General features: G+C 37.0%; 1 protein-coding gene across 3 annotated transcripts; it reads right to left on the bottom strand.

Annotated features, from left to right (window-relative positions):
- Positions 1–480: 480 nt before the first annotated feature.
- On the bottom strand, positions 481–24,501 carry TMEM237 (transmembrane protein 237). 3 transcript variants are annotated; one of them, XM_082467206.1, is made up of 13 exons: positions 24,339–24,480; positions 21,566–21,597; positions 20,953–20,963; positions 19,980–20,036; positions 17,627–17,764; positions 9,190–9,310; positions 8,253–8,410; positions 6,269–6,392; positions 5,785–5,976; positions 4,617–4,690; positions 3,855–3,948; positions 2,906–3,027; positions 481–1,136 (listed from the first exon to the last, which is right to left on the bottom strand). In XM_082467206.1, the coding sequence occupies exons 1-13, from the start codon at positions 24,471–24,473 to the stop codon at positions 1,069–1,071; spliced, it is 1,326 nt and encodes a 441-aa protein (XP_082323332.1). In that variant the 5' UTR covers positions 24,474–24,480; the 3' UTR covers positions 481–1,068. The 3 variants fall into 3 exon arrangements, 2 of the variants coding, with proteins under 2 accessions (XP_082323332.1, XP_082323333.1); XM_082467207.1 differs by lacking the exon at positions 24,339–24,480 and adding an exon at positions 23,576–24,262; XR_014265183.1 differs by lacking the exon at positions 3,855–3,948 and having other exon boundaries at positions 24,339–24,501.
- Between the last annotated feature and the right edge of the window lie 99 nt (positions 24,502–24,600).

Genomic DNA, 24,600 nt, shown 5'->3' on the forward strand with positions numbered 1-24,600 from the left:
ACAACATTCAGTGGCTTGCTAATCAGGGCAGGCCTAGTTTTACTGAGGTGCTCAAGAGCCTCTGAGACACCTTTTCCCACAGTGAGCCTTAATGTCTTGAGCTCTAGGTCTCATACCAGTTGAGGCATCACTGGATACAGCTCTGAAGAGACCTCTTTGAGTGCAGGACCCACCTGAAGAGTGGGATTTCCATAAGAGCCAAAGATCTCTCTGACAAAGAGCTTGAGATTAGGTATGGTGAATCTCTACTCATACTTCTTGTCATGTAAAAAAGAAGCAGGGAAAAGGGTCTGCAGAGGTCAAGTGAGTGATCATAGGCTCGCAGCCCTCTCCTTTATTCTCCTGAGCTCTTGGCCCACTTGGCTTCTCTTCTGCAATATATGTTTTTTTAAAGCTCCCTAAATGATTCTGATGTGCAACCAGATACAGGAACTACTGGTAGAGGCCTTCAAGAAAATTAAACTTTTACGATTATAAAACTTTTCAAATAAAAGTTACATTTCCTTTTTATTAGCCATGAAATATAGCATCTTTCAAGCTAAATTACATTACATTTTTATACTTATTACATGATACACAACCACGGAACCAGTTTCAAAAAAAACAAATTTCATATTTCAATTTATTCAGTAAGGAGACATGAAAAATAAATAATGAAGGTCCTTTTTCCCCCCTTCTTCCCTATTCCCTAAATTTATGTTTAAACCTGATATAGATTTTGTAACACTAAAGTAATGGCTTTTTTAAAAGCACTGTATACAGTACTTTTAAAGATAATGATTATAAATGCAACTAATTTGAGAAAACAGGAAGTAAACACTTTCACCTGCTGGTTTCTACCTCAGCATCTCCTTTGTCATAGAGACAATAATGCTATAGAAATTAATGTTTGGGTATAAATCACAGATACCATTTTAACATTTTCCATAATCCTGAGAAATTCTTCAGTATTATATAATCGAAAAATCAATTCCAAATACATCTGCAAATATCTTATAAAAATACATTTAAAAACAAGAATGGGAAAAATTCTAAATACTAGGTAATTACTCTGAAGGTGAGTCGGCACTATGAAGAGGCTTTGATTCCTTTATCTTTATCAGGATATTCTTCCACATCAGAGGAGAACATCAACTCTGGGAGAGAAAATGAACAAATCACACTCAAAATGATTTCCCAGTATCTCAAAAACAGTTTTATAGCTTAGTTATAAACAGTCTTTAAATATTGACATATTATATGTTTATAGAAAGCCCCCAAGTACAAGTAAGAATTCTTGATAGTGAAATCTGATTTAAAAGGTGAACTAATGACAAATGTACACGTTTTGCATTTTGAGATATACAAGTTTTGAATGTATTATAAACCCTTGAAAAATAAAACGTATATAATAGAGACAATATAATAACTCTTACCAGGAAATTTAAGTCACTTAGAGAATCCAGGATCATAAGACATCTAAGAGGTCTAATTCTATAGTGATCATGATAACCTAAAATGTAGGACACAGATGCAGTGGAGGACCTGGAACTAAGATGAGGTGTGTGCCAGCATATCTTAAATATGTTACCCCATTTAATCACCATAACAACCCTTTAAGCCAGTATTATCAACCTCATTTTATATTTCCTTTTTTTATCCACATGGAAATGTTATTTGACTCACATGACCCTAAAAGCAAGATTCTGGAAATATTTAATTAGTAACACACACTTTGTGATTTAGACTGAATACTACACAAGCCAGCTGCATGCAGCTTTAATCCCAACCACAGTGCAGAATGTTATTAGTTGACATTTCTACATTTAAACTATTACTTAGCATAGACACATAATTTATTAAAATACCAGGAAATACAAAAAAAGAAAAACTTAGGAATTAATAAAATAAAGTCCCCTGATGTAAGCATTAGATGAAAAAATCTTTGAATGACTAAAAACTATACTGAGTGAAAGAAAAACAGCAAAATACTTAAAGCTTAAGAAGATTTTTTTAAATACCTTAAATTTATCGAAAGGAATAATTAGTGAACAACATGAGCAACGGTACATTTATGAATGAAAATACACAAGAAGATTACATTTTTCGTCTTGGTTTTTACAAATGGAAATGTTGAAAAGATTCTCAGTTCCAAGACTTCTGAGACACAGGCTATAATCAGTTGGTCAAACTGCAGTTAAATGCTCAGGATGTTTATTTAACAAATCAAGAATAAAATAATAACCAAAGTCCAGAAAATATCAAAGAGATTCAAGGGTGAAATTGTGGAACATCTGCCAGGAAATACAACTTACAATACAAATACTAAGCAGTTCCCAAAGCAGTGCTGAAAAGACTAACAGTTTGCTAATGTGACTCTTCTTCAGGTGTTCCAAGAGGGGTCTGAGGACTAGAGATTAGCAAGTCTCACTTCACCCTGGGCACACTAAAGGTAGGATTACTAAACACTTCATTAGACAATGAGGGGTTAAGATTTTGTGGCAGGTAGAGGAGGAGGTAAGAATAAATTCACTTGAATATGTGTCTAACAGAGGCTAATAGATGAAGCATGATTTATTTCACATTAAGAGATACTTTGATCAGAAAAAGACTAAGAGAAATGAAGAGCAAAACTTCCTATAAAATACCTGAAGTGTTCCAAGAGAAGAAATACCTCCAAAATATGAGAAAGGACCGCAGAAGCCCCTCATCAAGTATTCAATACTTCAAGACTACAGCTCTCCTATACACTCCTCCCTGCTTCTCGTGGCATTCTGTTTCACCACTTTATTATTACTCTTCTTGTGTTATTTTACTTTAAATATATCTTTGTTACTGAAATGTTGTAAGCTGTATCCATTAAAAGAAGATTTATAAAGTCATTATAGAAGATTTTATGATACACTATTTTTTCTTTAATACATACCTTCACTAAGATCCATGCCTGGCCTATAAGACAAAAAAAGCCAAGATAATCCAACCAGAAGGGCCACCACCAGATTCACCACAATCCATGGCTGGAGAACCTGTTCCTCAACTCCTTCTGCCCTAAAGGTACAGAAATACTCATTAGAAATGTCTTCATTTTGGTCCATATATCCAGATATATCTATTTCATAAACTTTAAAAAAAATGAGCAGTCCTCACCCAGAGGAATAACAAGCATAAACTATAACTTCCCTATAAGATAACACCATATATATCATGAGAACAAAGGTTCAAATGTTATTGAATTCTAAACAGATTTGCTTTGTACTCAGATGTAAATGGAAATTTACTGTTGGCAAAGAATTTTTCTAAGTTTTCCTTCCAACTACTGTTAGTGCTACTCTTCAATCATTCCTTTCTCTCTTAACCTCAAGCCCCTAGCCACTCTCTTCAAACAAGACTGCCCCTCTAAGTTTTGTGAGGTGGGATCTCAGCCGTCCTATCACTCTCATGGTTGGCCACTGATCGGCAGAAGCAGACTCTCCCTAGTCCGCTCTCTTTCTGGCCTGCTTGGTTTCCTGACTCTATCCCAGGTACCCACTCCCATCACTACTCTGCGGTATCAGGCTCCCTGATTGGGGGTGAGGATGTGGGGCTCCTCCAGTTCACCATATAATGATTTCTTTTAAAACCATAACTTCAGAGATTTAAAACAGATTTTTTTACAAAACATTTCATTAGAAATGCAGGAGTATACAACAATAGTTACCCATTAACCAATGGAATAGGGGTTTTTTTTTGCCATAATTTTGGAAACAAAAACGGGGCCCTCAATATTATTTACAAATGAAAACAAGTAAAATAGTGAAAGGATAAGAACAGCACCATTACTCCCATCGTTGCTGTTATTACGATCAACAATTACTAATGCTACTGTGAATTCTTACCAGAGGCTACCATTAACAGAAGAAGGTGTGTAAAGGTGGATTCTGTCACTTGTCATTTGTTGACTCAGAGATAATATAAGAGCAGTAAAGTACACTGAGAAAAAGACAAATGAATTACTAATAATGTATTTTTAACAATTATTTTTAATTAATAAAATTAATTAAAAATAAATAATTTTTAATTATTTTTAATTTATAGATTAAGGTCAAAAAATAATCTGTACTTTGGGGAATGATGATACAAAAAAAATTTCACTTGGTCAATTTCAATAGGCTGGATAGTCTTACATTATTTTTCAAGAATACAGGTAGAGAAGGGTCTTTTGATGCTCACTATTTCATCATTAGGCTGACAAGAACCTAGATCTTTTAAGAAATTAAATGACTTACTCAAGGTCCTAAAATTAGTTTTATTAATATTCTCAGAACAAAATTTATTCCAAATTATCAAAAAGATATAAAATAGTATTTGTTACTAAAATGCCCTATCAGCTCAATCTGTTTAATGTCAAGTAGAAAACACAACAGTTAAATATTAAGCAATATAGAATAACAAACTTTTAAAAGTTATTTAGATAACCTCTATTAAAAAATAATTCTATCAAAATTATGCCTACCATGGTTTTTTAATTACAAATTCTGCTGAATAAATATCTATATGTAATGTTTATAAGTAGCAAAAATATAAAGCCCCTTTTAAAATAAAAGTATACTCTTTCTGGTTCAAAGTTACACAGTTATCAAATTAAACGATTTACTCACAGAAAGATGCTAAAGCTGTTGGATCCAGGGCAAGAAAATTTCGGATTGCTACTGATGTTTTAGCAAAGTCAATCCTAGAAAATACAAAAGCCTCTTGTTACAGTGCAGTTGTCAACTTCTTACAAAACTGTACTCTCTGGACAACAGTTTCTTCCTTCTCTATTTTAATGCTACCACATGTGTTGTCTATTACTAAGCTTTAAGTAGCTACAGTTTATACTTAACACACATGAAAGAATATCTTATTTACAAAGGCAACATAGAACATTTAACTAGATGACTATTTTAGTCGTCATTCCTTTAGAGTTAAGAAGAAACAAATTAAACTTGATTGGCAAATTTCATTAGATTCTATTATACCTCTTTCTATTACCCATATTATTGGGTTATAAGTTGTTGTTTTTCTTAATGGGTTGAATTGTGTTCCCAAAAAGATATATTGAACTTCTAAACCCTGGTATCTGTGAACGTGACCTTATTTAGAAATAGAGTCTTTGCAGAGGCGATCAACTTAAGATGAGGCCATTACAATGGGCCCTAATCCAATATGAATAGTGTCCTTATAAGAAAAGACACACACAGAAAAGACTAGACTGTCATGTGACAACAGAGGGAGAGGTTGGAGTGATGCATCTACAAGCCAAGGAACACCAAGGACTGCCAGAAACCTCTGGAAGCTAGGAAAGAGGCAGGAATAGACTCTCCTTGGAGCCCTCCAAAACGGAACCAACCTTGCCCACACCTTGATCTTAGACTTCTGGATTCCAGAACTGTGAGAAAATAAATTCCTGTTTCAAGCCACCCAGTTCGTAGTACTTTGTTACAGCAGCCCTAGGAAACTAATACAATACCCAGAGTCTTGTCTATACCTTATTCAGTTCATCTGGAAGATGTTTGGGACTTTCTGAGTTGATTATATTTGTATGAAATTTTGGACTCAGAGTTGATGCTGGAATGGGTTAAGACTTTGGGGGGTATTTTTGCTCACAGTAGTCCCATCCCCCACCCCCCCAAAAAAACAGAAACAGAATGGCTTTTTTAAAAGTCAAAATGATATTAATATGCTATAATTCTATTTTGAAAATGTCATAGTCAGTCAGGGACACATTTTGCTCAACACTTCCTCCTGAAGAAAAGTTAGAGGGATCTGCAGTCACAAGAGTCTTACCTGTCAAAAGCTGAAACTGTACTTAGAGCCAAAAGCAAGTAGAGAAGACTCTGGAATGGATATGCTAACGTCTTGTATTGTTGCAGAAGGTTGGAGAGGTTAGAAAACTCATCTCCTGCTAAAACATATATCACAACAATATTCCACACAGCACAGCCAGCCAAGAAGCCATGAGAAAAGAGACCAATCATCCTGAATGGAAAAGGGTTTCATTATTATACATGAATGACAAAAGTAAAAAGCTAAAACATTCTTCCCATCTCTTCACATATAAGAATAAAATTCAACATTTTAAAAAAAGTAAAAACAAGTTTTTCTTTTTACTACACTGATAGGCAGATCATTTAACTCTAACTGAATGTTTAAAAACTATACCCACCACCATTTTAAGTTGTCAATTTTGTCAATAGTATTGAACAATCAACACTTTTTTAAAAAAATTATGGAACATTTGTTTTAAGAGAAGTCCAACAAAATCAGCCACCTGAAAGCCCGGTTCACTGACAGTGCAACATCTCTGGTGGTCCAGGAAGGCTTCATGTCCATTGACACATCTATCTTTTCTGTGGTTTTTATCAGCTCTGAGCGATCAGCAGCCTGGAATCGCCCTAAGAACACAATACACAACTATAAACAACTAACAAGAGGGAACCCTGGTGGTCTTTCTTATTATTCTACGCTTAAGAACCCTCACACTGAGACTGAAATTTTGCTGTTTTCCTATCTAAAAATTCTCCCTGATTTGGTCCCTATTTCAGAAGGCTCTTTTCTTTCAGTTTATAAAACATACTATTTTTTTATCTTTAAGAAAAGTAAACAATGTCCATGCACTTTCTTCTCGACCCAAAATAGATGTTAAAGTAACAGTCTTAGAAATCAATTATATTTAATGAAATACAATAATGAACTTGCAACTCAGAACAAAGTCTGGAAACCCTTAACATAACATAGTCTAAAAACCTCTAATTTAGAGACTTTACGAGTATTAAAGTTTAAATCCCAACACTATAACAGTAAGTCAATATTTGAAAACACCTTAAATTTTTTAGGAAAAGATGACAGTTAGTGTAGCATGGCATTCTGTGATGACAGAAAAGAAACTGGTTGTTTCATACACTTGTCTTAAGAAGATGCCCATGGAAGGTACCAGTTCAACTGTCAGCACTGCAACACTGTGAGCACAGCTTTATGCTTTTACTGCTGACAAGGCTTCTCCTTCTCATTTATCTGCTGATCCACAAATGAACCTCAGGTAACAGGAAAGGTTCCATTATCCTTGCCAAACTGGCTGTCAAGTACTTCGGAGGCGGAAAGACAGAAGTACGACACCTAATTTTCCCAAAGAAAAAGCAACTTCTGAGCAGACTAGTGGTAACTTTTATGGTCAGTTACTTTACTAGGGAGGTTTCTGTGCTAAGGGAAGCAAGAATAAAAATGAGGATTGAGTGATATTGCTTGAAAATAGACTGAAGTAAATTATGGCCACATGGTAAACTAGTAAAAGCCCTTAACTAGAAGTCATGAAACCTTGGTTCGAGTCCCAATTCTGCACTAACCAACTGTGAGACCCTGCGGGAGTCAGCCTCTCTGGATTGCAGGTTTCTCACTGGCCAACGACACCAAGATCCCTTAGGTGGGTTTTTATGGAATCAGAATTCTAAAACAATTTATGTAAAATCTAAGTTGCAAATTTTAGGACTAATCTTTATGTTTTAGATGAGTTCTTTAGGCAGAATATTCAAAGCATATCCAAGGGAAAAGCACATGGTCATGATCATGCTTTCAGCAGATTTTTCTTAAACTCTGCAAACGTAGTCTCATAACCAATGCAGAACTATTTTCCAAAAGAGTATGTAGCTATAATGTTGTATTTATTATTTAATATGGTAATACCATCATGTATTTTCTCTTATTTATTTTTAATTGTAGCATTTCATTACCTGCTCCACCACCAATACCACTACCAATTGCAGAAAACTGGTAAAGTACAACAAAGAATAAAGAAATGGGTGGGAGTAAAGGGAGATTTTTTAAATTACCCATAATTCCATAACCCAGAAACAACCAGCATTAATATTTTGGCATATTTCCTTCTAGTCTTTTTTGTCCTATGCAATTTTCTATAGTTGAAATCAAACTACATGTGTGTATATATGTTTATTTTTCATTAGAATCTTCCCACGAAGTGAAAAATTCTCCCTAAACATTATTTTTAGTGGTACAGAAGATTTCATTGTATAGATATGCCATAACTGTCTGAAATCATTCCCCTCCTGCTTTACATTTAGGTTTTTTCCAGTTTTTCACTCTCATGAATAACAACGTGATGATTAGCTTTATGTACAAATTTTTATCCATATTTTTGCTTATTTTCTTAACTCAGATTTCCAGAAGTATAATTCCCAGGTCAAAGGATATCCTTGCATAATTCTTAAAGAGCTCACATTCCAAAACAAGGACCTACTTACGGCTTTTTTCCACAAACACTTTCCCTACAGGCTGGCTAATACCAGTGGGTGCAGTCAATACAGACTGTTGTTCTGGACTACTTTGCTCATCAGTAATTATGTCTTCATCTTCAACTCCCAGCTCATTGGCATAATGTAATTCCGCTGGCTGGGTTTTCCTGTAATCAGGGAGAAAGTAAGAAAAATGGATGATTATTAACTTTTTACAGACCCAAATAAGGAGGTACCTGTGAGTCTCATGGAAAGAGCCTTGGACTTGGAGTCACAAAATTTGGTTTTTACTCAAATGGATCAGTTATTAACTGTTATGCACAGCAAGTCACTTTTATTTCTGTGGGCCTCAGTTTTCTCATCTGGAAAATAAAGTGACTGAACTAGATTCGTAAGCTTCTTCACAGATTTAAAATTACATGATTCTATATAGATATTGATCACTATTTGCAGAGTCACTTCCAAGTACAAACAAGTTATATAACTTCCAGTGTACTTCTTTAAAGAATACCATTATATTTTACCTGACACTTAATTTCCTATGTTAAAATAAACATTTTTATGTATTGCTAAAAAAATCATAATTTGAATTGTTAACATGGAAAATAAATAATATAGCCTACTTTATTAATATTACCTTTAATTTTTAATATCTTTAATATGTAATATTTTTATTACTTATACAAAATCTTCTATTTGTGTTCCTCTTCTTCAGAGACAGCTCCTAAAATTTTTTATTTAAATATAGTATTTTACTTTTCTCAGTGGGTTTACTCTTTTCAAATTTATCCTTAAATTGGTTTAACTGATATTTTTGTACTATTACTTATCCTAGAGATATACAACTACAAGTATTTAATAAGACTTAGAAGCTGCCATTTGGGAGCTTGAAATTAAGCATCAAGGTATCTCTGCAAGATATTTAGAAGGACAAATAAATTCTTACTTTGTCTTCCTTCGAGGTTTTTGAATGGCTGGCTCCTCAGCTGGCTCCACATTGATACCATTTTCATTTGGTAATAAAGATGGACTAGAAGTCTTCTTCTGGGTAAAGGCAGTCTCCAATTCTGAAAATAAAGTAGATTAAGTTTTCAAATTACCAGGATGTAAAAAGAAAAGTAATGTACAAGACTTCTGCAAGACAAAAGAACTTTAAGAATTTTAATTGGCCCCCAATTTTTTTCACCATCTTACAAATTTTTAATTTTTAAAATTTTACACCTCTAAACACTCAAGAGAAAGTTTGAAATTGTGATACCAAACAATATAGAAAAAAAAAATTAAGTAATCCAACACCCAGGGTGTGTCAGAGATCTCCAAGATTACTTCCAGGTTCTGTGATTCACTCAAAGGACTCACAAGTCATTTACACTCATGGTTACACTTTATTACGGGGAAAAGACATTAAGCAGAATCAGCAAAAAGGAAAAAGCTCATGGAGAAAAGTCCAAAAGAAAACAGGTACAAGTTTCCAAGAGTCCCCTATCAATGAAGTCACACAGGATATGCTAATTCTTCCAGCAACAAGCTGTGTCAACACATATGTCTCTTTCTCTTCCAGGCAATTTCATCAGACACTCAGCGCCCAGGGCTTTTATTGGGAGTGATCACATAGGAACCCTCTGCCAAGCACATACCAAAATTCTAGACTGCCAGAAGAAAAGCAGATATTTAGCATAAATCACATTGTGTGCACAAATGCATAGTGAGCCACCCTGATAGAGAAAGCTTTGTATCAATGTAGAAAACTGTTTACCAGCCAAGATCCCAGATGCCAGTCACGAGGCCCTCTAGAAAGTAGGCCTGTCCAGACCTGCTGTGTTAACTCTTTTCTGCACACAAGGTATTAAGTTCAAATGAGTCAATGGAACCTTCTAACCCACTAGCAACTCTTCCTATCTGGAAATACAGGAAATGGAATGCCCTCAACGTCCCGAAAATTCTATTTTAAGAAACGCTTACAGCCTGGGCTGGAAATATAATATAAGCAATAGAGCCTACCACAGATGTTCTGAACAAAACAAAAATCAAACAAAATTTAAAACCCAGAAATTTAGAAAGCTGGACCTGTAGGGGTAGGTACATTCTAGAATGGCAGTCACAAGTACTCTTTGGCCTAAACTTACTTGCGTCCTGAATTTTCTAAAAACAGTCATTTCTATTAATACATTTTTTCATAAATTATAAAACTATAATTATATAAAATTATATTAAAATATAATATTTCATGAATTATAAAAATTATATTTTTTCATGAATTTTCATGAATTATAAAACTATATAGGTATATTGGTATCCATCTTGATTTTCAAATTGTACCCTAACTGAATTATTAACAGAGTAGTATTTTTTTTTGAATTTTTGAAATTTATTTTATTTTTTTATACAGCAGGTTCTTATTAGTCATCAATTTTATACATATCAGTGTATACATATCAATCCCAATCGCCCAATTCATCACACCACCACCACCACCACCCCGCCATTTTCCCAGCTTGGTGTCCATACGTTTGTTCTCTACATCTGTGTCTCAATTTCTGCCCTGCAAACCGGTTCATGTGTACCATTTTTCTAGGTTCCACATATATGTGTTAATATACGATATTGTTTTCTTTCTGACTTACTTCACTCTGTATGACAGTCTCTAGATCCATCCACGTCTCAACAAATGACTCAATTTCGTTCCTTTTTATGGCTGAGTAATATTCCATTGTATATATGTACCACTTCTTCTTTATCCATTCGTCTGTCAATGGGCATTTAGGTAGCTTCCATGACCTGGCTATTGTAAATACTGCTGCGATGAACATTGGGGTGCATGTGTCTTTTTGAATTATGGTTTTCCCTGGGTATATGCCCAGTAGTGGGATTGCTGGATCATATGGTAATTCTATTTTTAGTTTTTTAAGGAACCTCCATACTGTTCTCCATAGTGGCTGTACCAATTTACATTCCCACCAACAGTGCAAGAGGGTTCCCTTTTCTCCACACCCTCTCCAGCATTTGTTGTTTGTAGATTTCCTGATGATGCCCATTCTAACTGGTGTGAGGTGATACCTCATTGTACTTTTGATTTGCATTTCTCTAATAATTAGTGATGTTGAGAAGCTTTTCATGTGCTTCTTGGCCATCTGTATGTCTTCTTTGGAGAAATGTCTACTTAGGTCTTCTGCCCATTTTTCGATTGGGTTGTTTGTTTTTTCAATATTGAGCTGCATGAGCTGTTTATATATTTTGGAGATTAATCCTTTCTCCGTTGATTCATTTGCAAATATTTTCTCCCATTCTGAGGGTTGTCTTTTCGTCTTGTTTATGGTTTCCTTTGTGGTGCAAAAGCTTTTAAGTTTCATTAGGTCCCATTTGTTTATTTTTGTTTTTATTTCCATGACTCTAGGAGGTGGATCAAAAAAGATCTTGCTGTGATTTATGTCAAAGAGTGTTCTTCCTATGTTTTCCTCTAAGAGTTTTATACTGTCTGGTCTTATATTTAGGTCTCTAATCCATTTTGAATTTATTTTTGTGTATGGTGTTAGGGAGTGTTCTAATTTCATTCTTTTACATGTAGCTGTCCAGTTTTCCCAGCACCATTTATTGAAGAGGCTGTCTTTTCTCCATTGTATATCCTTGCCTCCTTTGTCATAGATTAGGTGACCATAGGTGCATGGGTTTATCTCTGGGCTTTCTATCTTGTTCCATTGATCTATGTTTCTGTTTTTGTGCCAGTACCATATTGTCTTGATTACTGTAGCTTTATAGTATAGTCTGAAGTCAGGGAGTCTGATTCCTCTAGCTCCGTTTTTTTCCCTCAAGACTGCTTTGGCTATTCGGGGTCTTTTGTGTCTCCATACAAATTTTAAGATTTTTTGTTCTAGTTCCGTAAAAAATGCCATTGGTAATTTGATAGGGATTGCATTGAATCTGTACATTGCTTTGGGTAGTACAGTCATTTTCACAAAATTCATTCTTCCAATCCAAGAACATTGTATGTCTCTCCATCTGTTGGTATCATCTTTAATTTCTTTCATCAGTGTCTATAGTTTTCTGCATACAGGTATTTTGTCTCCCTAGGTAGGTTTATTCCTAGGTATTTTATTCTTTTTGTTGCAATGGTAAATGGGAGTGTCTCCATAATCTCTCTTTCAGATTTTTCATCATTAGTGTATAGGAATGTAAGAGATTTCTGTGCATTAATTTTGTATCCTGCAACTTTACCAACTTCATTGATTAGCTCTACTAGTTTTCTGGTGGCATCTTTAGGATTCTCAATGTATAGTATCATGTCATCTGCAAACAGTGACAATTTTACTTATTTTCCAATTTGTATTCCTTTTATTTCTTTTTCTTCTCTGATTGCCGTGGCTAGGACTTCCAAAACTATGTTGAATCATAGTGGTGAGAGTGGACATCCTTGTATTGTTCTTGATCTTAGAGGAAATGCTTTCAGTTTTTCACCATTGAGAATGATGTTTGCTGTGGGTATGTCATATATGGCCTCTATTATGTTGAGGTAGGTTCCCTCTATGCCCACTTTCTGGAGAGTTCTTATCATAAATGGGTGTTGCATTTTGTCAAAAGCTTTTTTCTGCATCTATTGAGATGATCATATGGTTTTTATTCTTCAATTTGTTAACATGGTGTATCACACTGATTGATTTGAATATATTGAAGAATCCTTGCATCGCTGGGATAAATCCCACTTGATCATGGTGTATGATCCTTTGAATGTGTTGTTGGATTCTGTTTGCTAGTATTTTGTTGAGGATTTTTGCATCTATATTCATCAGTGATACTGGTCTGTAATTTTCTTTTTTTGTAGTATCTTTATCTGGTTTTGGTATCAGGGTGATGGTGGCCTCACAGAATTAGATTGGGAGTGTTCCTTCCTCTGCAATTTTTTGGAAGAGTTTGAGAAGGATGGGTGTTAGCTCTTCTCTAAATGTTTGACAGAATTCACCTGTGAAGCCATCTGGTCCTGGACTTTTGTTTGTTGGAAGATTTTTAATCACAGTTTCAATTTCATTACTTGTGATTGGTCTAGTCATATTTTCTATTTCCTCCTGGTTCAGTCTTGGAAGGTTATACCTTTCTAAGAATTTGTCCATTTCTTCCAGGTTGTCCATTTGATTGGCATAAAGTTGCTTGTAGTAGTCTCTTAGGATGCTTTCTATTTCTGCGGTGTCTGTTGTAACTTCTCCTTTTTCATTTCTCATTTTATTGATTTGAGTCCTCTCCCTTTTTTCTTGATGAGTCTAGCTAATGGTTTATCAATTTTGTTTATCTTCTCAAAGAACCAGCTTTTAGTTTTATTGATCTTTGCTATCGTTTTCTTTGTTTATATTTCATTTATTTCTGCTCTGATCTTCACGATTTCTTTCCTTCTGCTAACTTTGGGTCTTGTTTGTTCTTCTTTCTCTAGTTCCTTCAGGTGTAAGGTTAGATTGTTTATTTGAGATTTTTCTAGTTTCTTAAGGTAGGCTTGTATAGCTATAAACTTCCCCTTAGAACTGCTTTTGCTGCAACCCATAGGTTTTGGATCATCGTGTTTTCATTGTCATTTGTCTCTAGGTATTTTTTGATTTCCTCTTTGATTTCTTCAGTGATCTCTTGGTTATTTAGTAACGTATTGTTTAGCCTCCATGTGTTTGTGTTTTTTACGTTTTTTTCCCCTGTAATCCATTTCTAATCTCATAGCATTGTGGTCAGAAAAGATGCTTGATATGATTTCAATTTTCTTAAATTTACTGAGGCTTGATTTGTGACCCAAGATGTGATCTATCCTGGAGAATGTTCCGTATGCACTTGAGAAGAACGTGTAATCTGCTGTTTTTGGAAGGAATGTCCTATAAATATCAATTAATTCTATCTGGTCTATTGTGTCATTTAAAGCTTCTGTTTCCTTATTTATTTTCATTTTGGATGATCTGTCCATTGGTGTAAGTGAGGTGTTAAAGTCCCCCACTATTACTGTGTTACTGTCGACTTCCTGTTTTATAGCTGTTAGCAGTTGCCTTATGTATTGAGGTGCTCTTATGTTGGGTGCATATATAATTGTTATATCTTCTTCTTGGATTGATCCCCTGATCATTATGTAGTGTCCTTCCTTGTCTCTTGTAACATTCTTTATTTTAAAGTCTATTTTTTCTGATATGAGTATTGCTACTCCAGCTTTCTTTTGATTTTCATTTGTATGGAATATATTTTTCCATCCCCTCACTTTCAGTCTGTATGTGTCCCTAGGTCTGAAGTGGGTCTCTTGTAGACAGCATGTATATAGGTCTTGTTTTTGTATCCATTCAGCGAGCCTGTGTCTTTTGGTTGGAGCATTTAATCCATTCATGTTTAAGGTAATTATCGATTTGTATGTTCCTATTACCATTTTCTTAATTGTTTTGGGTTTGTTTTTGTAGGTCCTTTTCTTCTGTTGTGTTTCCCACTTAGAGAAGTTCCTTTAGCATTTGTTTTAGAGCTGGTTTGGTGGTGCTGAATTCTCTTACTTTTTGTTTGTCTGTAAAGCTTTTGATTTCTCCATCAAATCTGAATGAGATCCTTGCTGGGTAGAGTAATCTTGGTTGTAGGTTCTTCCCTTTCATCACTTTCAGTATATCATGCCACTCCCTTCTGGCTTGTAGAGTTTTGCTGAGAAATCAGCTGTTAACCTTACGGGAGTTCCCTTGTATGTTATTTGTCGTTTTTCCCTTGCTGCTTTCAATAATTTTTCTTTGTCTTTAATTTTTGCCAATTTGATTACTATGTGTCTCGGCGTGTTTCTCCTTGGGTTTATCCTGTATGGGGCTCTCTGCATTTCCTGGACTTGGGTGGCTATTTCCTTTCCCATGTTAGGGAAGTTTTCGACTATAATCTCTTCAAATATTTTCTTGGGTCCTTTCTCTCTCTCTCCTCCTTCTGGGACCCCTATAATGCGAATGTTGTTGCATTTAATGTTGTCCCAGAGGTCTCTTAGGCTGTCTTCATTTCTTTTCATTCTGTTTTCTTTAGTCTGATCCGCAGCAGTGAATTCCACCATTCTGTCTTCCAGGTCACTTATCCGTTCTTCTGCCTCAGTTATTCTGCTATTGATTCCTTCGAGTGTAGTTTTCATTTCAGTTATTGTATTGGTCATCTCTGTTTGTTTGTTCTTTAATTTTTCTAGGTCTTTGTTAATCATTTCTTGCATCTTCTCAATCTTTGCCTCCATTCTTATTCCGAGGTCCTGGATCATCTTCACTATCATTATTCTGAATTCTTTTTCTGGAAGGTTGCCTATCTCCACTTCATTTAGTTGTTTTTCTGGGGTTTTTTCTTGTTTCTTCATCTGGTATATAGCTCTCTGCCTTTTCATCTTGTCTATATTTCTGTGAATTTGGTTTTTGTTCCACAGGCTGCAGGATTGTAGTTCTTCTTGCTTCTGCTGTCTGCCCTCTGGTGGATGAGGCTATAGTTCTGAAGGCTGGAAGTCTGAGATCAAGGTGCCAGCATGGTTGTATTCTGGTGAGAGCTTTCTTGCAAACAGATGTCTTTTTGTGTGTCCTCACAAGGCAGGGAGAGTGAGTGTCTAAGAGAGTAGTTTTAATTCAACTATATTTACTGCCAGTAATGAAATAAACTGTAGAGTAGGTAAAGCTGTCTGAGGGTCATTTCTGTCTCTCTTTCCTTCTCTGCCCTCTTCTGCCCACTCCTTCTCCTCTTAGTGCCCCCAGGCACTGTGGTATCCAATTTCAACTTGCATCTCAAAACTGTGCTCCATTCTCCTAACTTTTCTAGTTCCTGCCCTCTACTCCTATAATTCTTTCATCTAATAAGGATCTACTATCTTCTAAGAGGCAAGGAATTAGTCAGGGAAACTATTTTGTAATAAACTATTCCTTGGGGCTGATGTTAATAGGAGAGAGGTAATCTCCCAATCTTTGTTCCTTCGTTTGTTTTACTCTAACAAAATCTATTGTCTTTTTTCTAATTATTATAAAAGTTATACACATAAAATATATAAAAATTAATAAAACATAAATGAAGAATGAAAATTTAAAAAAATCATCCCTAATTCCTCCTTCTAAAAAACCTACCACAGTTGACACTTTGCTATAGCCTTCCATTCTTTTTACATATGTGTATGTATATACATATGGTCTGGATTGTATTGTGTCCCCCGAAAAAGATATGTGAAAGTCCTAACTCCCAATACCTGTGAATGAGATTTTAGAAATAGGGTCTTTGCAGATGTAATCAAGTTAAGATGAGGTCATGCTGGATTAGGATGGGCCCTAAATCCAATGACTGTTGTCCTTATAAGAAGAGCAAAATTTGGACACAGAAACACAGGGAAAAATCTGAAGACAGAGGCACAGAATGGAGTTATGCTGTCACAAGCCAAAGAATGCCAAGAATTATAAACAACCACCAGAATCTAGAAGAGGCTAGGGTGGATTATTTCCTAGAGCCTTTGGAGGGAGCATGGCCCTGTGGACACCTTGATTTTGGACCTCTATCCTCTAGAACTGTCAGAGACTAGATTTCTGTTGTTTTAAGTCATTCAGTTTGTGGTAATCTGTTCTAGTAGCCCTAGGAAATTAATACAACATATTTTACAAAAATGGGATCCTCTGATACAAACTATTTTATAATCTTTGTTTTTGACTTAACAATATATTACTGATGGTTTTCCATGTCACTATTTTACTTCAACAATCCTTTTAATGAGTACTTGGTTTCTATTAAATGGGTAAAACATGATTTATCTAGGCAGTATCACATTGTTAAATATTTGGTTATTACCAGTTTCTACTCTTATGTTACAGTTAGAATCCTTTAATTACTGTAGCCATTATAGTTACTTCTATTCCTATAAGTTCAGATAGGCTATATCAATTTATACTTTCTGTCAGTGGTGTACGAGTATACCAATTTCTCACCAATACTTTTATATCCAACAGTTTGGGATTTTATAATCTTTAAAAAGCATTGCCAGTTTGATAGCAAAATAATGATATAATATTCTGTTTACCTTGTGAATAGTGCTGGGACATAGTGAGACTCAAAAAATGTTGGCTTTTGCTCCATTATATTACTGTTAATACAGAATTTTTCCTTTCCCCACTAATCTCAATGTCCATTTCATAATATACCAAATTCATATACATACCAAGATCTGAACTTTCTGTTTTGGTCCTGAATTTGTACCCCTTCTCATAATCTGTACAGATACGATCAAAAGAGATCCTCTAAAATATTCCTGACTTAACCCATTGGAGTTACTCTGGAGATAAAAATTTTAAGCAAAAAAGAAAAAACTGGGATATGGGTGGGGAAAAATAGGAACAGACAGGTTTTTAATCATACCCCCAAAATCACAACTGCTGTCACAACCTAACCTTAGTTTCTTTACATACCAAGAGGTAGCTTCGTCTTCTTCTGTCTCCTTTGAACAGGAGCTTCTTGATGTTCTATGAGGTCTTTAGTTGGTGGCTCACTGCCCTCAGGTGGCCTGTGAACAGCAGTCTGAACAAGACCTTCCAAAGAAGCACTAGCTACAGAGAAACGGAGTTGGAAAAAATTGGGATAACTTGAGCAGAGATTACTAGGTCTTAAAAATATAGGGAAAGGGGGAACTGGAATGTTTCCTATATAATAACCTCCTCTCTTACAGAACTAATTGTGCCCCAAATCTTGATTTCCTCCCTCCTCACCTGTAACTTTGGGCTTTAAGTTGGGAAAAGAAATAAATGAGGGAATAAGGAAGAATGAGGAAGCAAAAAACAAGGGGGCTAGAAAGAGGAACAAAAGAAAGGCAGGAGGAAAACTGCTTCTGAACTTTCAAAAAGGTGAAAATGTAATGGAAACTGTCACCATAGGGAACGCTCTTGTCTTATGCCTTGAGAATTATCAGCCTCTATATAGTTTAGTCCTTCATTAATAAATTAACACATGATAAAGTCATCATGGATAACTGGAGTTAACAGATAACTTAAAAATCTCTTCACCTGATCATTCATTTCAATCTCTCCCCTCATCAAATCTTTGAACAGATTTCGACCCATTTTGGCAGATTTGAATTTTACTTCATTACATTCACAACATTGCTTCTTCACAAAAGAAGAAATACAAATGAGTGAATAAACAAATGAAAAGATGCTTAACCTCATTAGTATTCAGAGAAATGGAAATTAAAATAAGCTACTTTTTGCCCACTAGGTTGACAAAAAGAATTGAAAGGCTGATATTTTCCAATGTTCTCAAGGATTTAGCAAATGTGACACTCAAACTCTGTTGGTGGCAAGAAAATAACAACTCCCTTGAAGGCAATTTAGCAGAAATTTATCATATTAATAATGCACAGGTCCTTCTGTCTAGCAGTTTTACTGCTAGCAATCCATCCTACAGCAATATCTCTTCTTCCCCACCACCATTTTATGTAGAAGAACTGCAAATTGTAGGAGTGAAAAATTTGAAGTACCCTAATTGAACAACAATTTTAATAAAAGCCTAGCAATACACCTCCTTTTTTGTCTAGAGCACTGATTTTTTTCTCTTTTTTACAAGAAAAAAAGCTGGTAGCTGGGCTAGAGCCCTACCTCTGCTACCCCAACTCAGTCTTTATTGCATCCTTCACCAGTGACCTTTCTAAATCCACATGTACATGTCTGTACTTAACTGTGAGTATATTTTTAGGGCCTAGCATTTCAGTATCTTTGTGAATCTAAGTCTCTCTGCCTCTCTTTTCTTTTTGTTGCATATCTGTGTGTCTTTCTCTATGCATCCATTTCCATTTCTCTCTTTTCCTCCGCCCACCATGTATTCCACCATTTGTTAGGCAATGATAAGCTAATACAAGTTTCCAACCAGGTATAAGGTATGATCAGCTATGAGCTTTAGGAAGTTCATCCAGCAGTGGTGGGCAGAACCGACTAGGGTGGAAGAAAGCTAGAAGTACAGAACAATGTTGGAGGCTACCCCAATAGCTCAGGTGAGAAGAAGAAAGGAGCTAGGCTAACTACGGTCGTGACAGCGGAAATGACAAGGGGAAAGAGACGTAAAAGATACTACAGAAGAAGCAAGCTTGTGAGAGGCAGCAAGTAGAGTGAAGCGACCAGTGAGAGGCGACTGAGGTTTCCAGCCCCAGTCACTGGGAGAGTGGGGGTGGGGGTGGGTCCATTAACATTAATTTGTAAGTAAGCAGTAAAACTTAATTTATTGTTGAAAGTGATGATAAATTCTGGACATGCTGAGTTTGAGTTACTGACGGAACATCCAGGATTATCAGTGAATGAGACAAAAAAAGTTCACAGAACTTGCTCATTATTGGAGCTTTAATACCTGGATGATATGGCCCTGCCTTCAGACTCATGTTCTAATGTAGAGACTCTCTGACTGAAATGAGGGATCCAAGAACCTTGTGTCTCTAAATCCAGTATCCTGTTCAAGGGTCTGGAACCAATCATAGCTTAAGACAACTTATGTTATCTAGGGATGAAAGACCTTAAAGAGTCCAAGAATGTTGTGGAAGTAAGATCTGGGGCAGCATAACCCTTTATTACACAAATGTTTCTAGATACTCTTCGGGCTGCCCACTACCTTGTCCCTCACTGCCACCAAGAATCCCACTGCTTCAAAGTGAACTGGATTCTATCCTTAACACAGCAGTGACTTGGGACTGGGGCCTGGCCTCTCCCTGATCTGTGATATTTAGCATGCCTGAGGTCCTGGAAAAACTTGTGATCCCACACAACAAAGAACACTTCTTACCTAGCGTGGTTTTTGTTCTGGGCTTCTTTTTCTTAGGACGACTAAGTGGAATATCATCTATAAAACAGAAAGAACAACAGAAAAGGCTGCCTAAAATTCAATGCAGGGAAAAGTCAAAAGGGAACTTTTAGTAGGAAAGACCTTTCCCTCTTTTCCCCTGGGTCCAGCCAATTTCTATACATTAGGGGAAGAAGGCAAGAGACTGACAAAATCAAAGGGAGCCCATAGTATAGTACCGGTAGCTCACGGCTGGTCAGTAATGTTATAAATTGTGACAGAAAGTGGGCTCACCAAATATTCATCTGATCCCCTACATTTCCCAGCCCCCTTGCACTTAGGTGTGGCCTATGACTGGTTTTGGCCAATAGGCTGCAAGATGAAGTGATCTGTGCCATTTGGGGGCCAAAACATTGAAAAAGCCAGTGAGTAACCCTACAGCTTCCCCTTCCCTTGCTGTGGCAACTGAGAAGGTCTCATGTTAAGATGGCAGAACCACAGCATGAAAGTAGCCGGGATCACAACATCATTAGTGAAGAGGTAGAGAAAGGTAACTGTCCTGGATTGTTGCTACGATGGACTTTGCATTAACCAGAAAAACCCTGTATAATATTAAGTAACTGAGATTTTGGGGTTAGTGTGACATAACCCAGCCTATCCTGATGAAATGAGACAAAGGAAGATGTAGTCCCTATTACGGAACTATAATCTAGCCAACAGTTATATTCTAGGTGACTCCATTCAGGGATGAATGCTTTTTAATTTATAAGGTCAAATATCAGCCACATAACTAGTGTTATATATCAACCATCCTTTAAAAACGGCAGTCATAGGAGATTACTATGATAAAAAAATTGTAGCATTATAAATTATACTATTCAGATTCAAGTTTAAGAGAAAATGAAGGAATCAAACTAACTTTCAAACACCAAATACTGTATTTAGAAAGTTTTACATTAACAGTGAACTAACTCACCTTGATTAGCACTTTATATGACACCGACCAAATTTAATCAGGACAGAGACAAAAAGAGAAACTCTGTTAATTAGAAATCTATTATACTGTTAGACTGAAAATTGACTTAAATCATTACAAATTTAAAATAAAATTAGCTTTCACACAAAATCAGCTAGTTTACAAACTAGCTTATTAATTATCAGTAATAAGCTGTTTAATAAGACTAACAAAATAACCCCAATATTTTCTGAACCTACATATACATATTCCCTACTGTCTATTAATAAAGTGGATTAACCAGATTAAGAACTCTTATTTTGTCACTGATTAAAATCAGCTTAAACTCTGAGGAAACTATTCTAGCAAACAAAAGAGGATCAGAATTCTGATAAACAAGACATTAAAACATTCAGAATGGATCCATTATCCTAACATGTGGACATTTAGTCTCTGAAACAGAGCATTTAATTATAACTGTTATCTTGATGATTCAAGAATTATTCATCTTTAAACTTTCAGGAAGTCTTTTCTGAATTATTATAATTGTGTAACAGTACTAGTCAATTTGTTTCACTTTATTCACTTTGCATTCTTAAAACTCAATAATAAAATTACTGTAAATTATTTTTACCTTGGCACAGGTGGAAGGGCTCGTGGAGGACGCTATGGGGAAAAGAAAAAGAAAACTGCTTGTAAGTAAAAACCTCAGAGCATCTTTACTTCGTGTATTTCAAATTTTTGATAATCCTATTCGTCAAGTGAAACCCAGGAGGTACTGATGAGAATCAGATGGGCAATTTTAATTTGTCCTATCACTTCTGAATTTCATATAAAGTTCCCTCCTTCCTATATTCCTTAATGTCTACAGACCAGGCTCTGTTCTAAGCATCAGGGATATAGTAATGAACAAAACAGAGGGATCCTTGCTGTTATGGAACTTACATTCTAGTGGTTAAGTATTAGATGATAATGTTAAGTATATATATTATATATATATATATAATATATATAATATATATGGAAGAGGAAGAATGAGGAGTGCTACTTTAGTTAGGAAAAGTCTCTCTTTAGTTAGGAGATATTTGAGCTGAGACCTGAATAAGAAAGGAGCCAAAGGGGAGCAAATACAAAGTCCTTTATGGGAGATTGGGCTTAGAGAGTTCCAGATAAAAGAAGGCCAATAAGGATGAAGCACAGTTATCAAGGCATGGGCAGATTAATTAGGAAGACAAAGGGAAGGAGCCTGGATTTTTTCTTAATTGGGGTATAGTTGCTTTACAATGTTGTGTTAGTTTCTGCTGTACAGCACAGTGAATCAGCCATATGTACACATATATCCCCTCTTTTTTGGATTTCCATCCCTTTTAGGTCACCATAGAGCACTGAGCAGAGTTCCCCGTGCTATACAGCAGGTTCTCATTAGTTATCTATTTTATACATAGTTGTTATATATGTCAATCCCAATCTCCCAATTCATCCCATGCGCCCCTTCCCTCCTTGGTGTCCACTCGTTTGTTCTCTACGTCTGTGTCTCTATTTCTGCTTTGCAAATAGGTTCATCTGTACCATTCAAAAGGCATTAAAGACCCAAACATAAGACCAGACACTATAAAACTCTTAGAGGAAAAGATAGAAAGAACACTCTTTGACATAAATCACAGCAAGATCTTTTTTGACCTACCTCCTAGAGTAATGAAAATAAAAACAAAAACAAATGGGTCCTAATTATACGTAAAAGCTTTTGCACAGCAAAGGAAACCATAAACAAGATGAAAAGACAACCCTCAGAATGAGAGAAAATATTTGCAAACGAAGCAACTGACAAGAGATTAATTTCCAAAATATACAAACAGCTCATGCAGCTCAGTATCAAAAAACAAACAACCCAATCAAAAAATGGGCGGAAGACCTAAATAGACATTTCTCCAAAGAAGACATACAGATGGCCAAGAGGCACGTGAAAACATGCTCAACATCACTAATTATTAGAGGTTTTGTTTTAATTCAACGGGAAGCCAATGGAGGTTTTAAGCCACATAGTAACATACTTTTAAAAAACATACTCTGAAAGATACAGTGTGAAAAACGCATTTTAGGGCAGAAAGGAAAAAAAAACTTATAAATGCTATTTTACATGAATAAGAAAAGTGTTTGCAGTTCAGAGAAATTACAGTTAAGTAGCACTCTGGAATCTTTCAAAATAAAATACTAACAAAAATGCCTAGAAATCAGTTTAATGTTCCAAGTATCTCAAGCTGCTTGCAAAGGACATTGGTTTAAAAAGGTTAAATTTTAAACACTCGTAGTTTGTTCCACAACTGTCCCATTTACCTATCCATTCATTCAAAAAGTGTGTTAATACAAATGCTAAAAGATTAGGACAAGGCCAGCTGTCTTAACACTATCCAGTAGTCAAAATTCAACCGGCAAAGAAGGATAGTTATTGTTCTTTCTATCTACCTACAAATTGGTATTGTTCTAAAGATGCTATGGACCGCTTTCTAACCACTCAGTTCACACGATAACTCCACATTTCAAAAGTCCCGCAAAAATGACGTATCATCCATCCAGAAACCCAACCTCGACACTCCTCAAAAGTAGGACGGCTCAACTGAACTGAAAGTAACTAAGGTTCGCTTACCACCTGCTTCTTCCCCATTCCGTCTAAAGCTGGGCTGCCCGGCAGCCGCTGACTCCCAGCCGCGGGTCGCTTACACCCCGCCCGGGTTCACACCCGCCCAGCGGGCCCCGCGCACAGGCGCAATGCGTCATCGAACTGCGCCGCAAAGGCCGCCCTGGCCCGCAGCCTCCTCTATCAGGGTGGGAGCGAGGGGGAGCGCGGAGACCTGGTGTGGCTTTTCCAGTCTACTCCTGCGGAAAAGGGGGCGTCGGAGTCGGGGCTGACATGCCCGGGAGGAGAGACTCCAGCGGGCGCGGTGTAGCAATCACGATTTTTCCCATGGTTTCCCAAGTGGTTGCGGTGATTTGTTCGAGGGAAGTGAGAGAAGACCAGGATTAAAAGTCCCCGCTGGCAAACGGCTATCTCTTTCCCGGGCGGCTAAATGCCCTCCGGGAGGAGTCGATAAAGAGACCCTCTGTGACAGGCCCCGGACCCGCAGGGGCAGGGGCGGCAGCGATGTGAGGCGTCGTCATGGCAACATGCGCACTCAGGCCCTTAGAAACTTCAAGCCTGGCTCCTCGCCCAGCTCCTGGAGTTCGGGTCCGGCCTTGGGAAGAACTTCCAGCCCCCACCCCCAGCCCTATCCTGTGAACGCCAAATGGGCCGATGCGCGCGCTCCCCGAGCTGGGCTCTCCCCTTCTGGTCCCCAGCATGTCGGTGTCCGCTCCGCCCCAGAGGTAGCGGCTGCGTTAAGGCAGCGGCCAACGCTCCCCTCACCGCTCACCGGGTGGTCCTCCTCCACCCGGAGCCCTGAGTCCGCCCTCATGGCGCTGTGCCCGCCGGGCTCCCTCGGCGCAACCGCCGCCGGCCCGAGCCTAGCTCCCCGCGACGCCGCGGCCTCCGGGACTTCGCGGACCATGACTAAGCCACCGCCCCCGGGCCGGGTCTCCGCCCGCCCCCGCGTTGCCAATCTCCGCGTTCCAAGGCGTCGGAGTTAGAGACTCACCCGTTTAGCCACCAGGCGCGCGCGCGCGCGTGTGTGTTGA

This window comes from Balaenoptera physalus, assembly GCF_965194825.1.
Source record: "Balaenoptera physalus genome assembly, chromosome: 6".
NCBI classification, from domain to species: domain Eukaryota; kingdom Metazoa; phylum Chordata; class Mammalia; order Artiodactyla; family Balaenopteridae; genus Balaenoptera; species Balaenoptera physalus.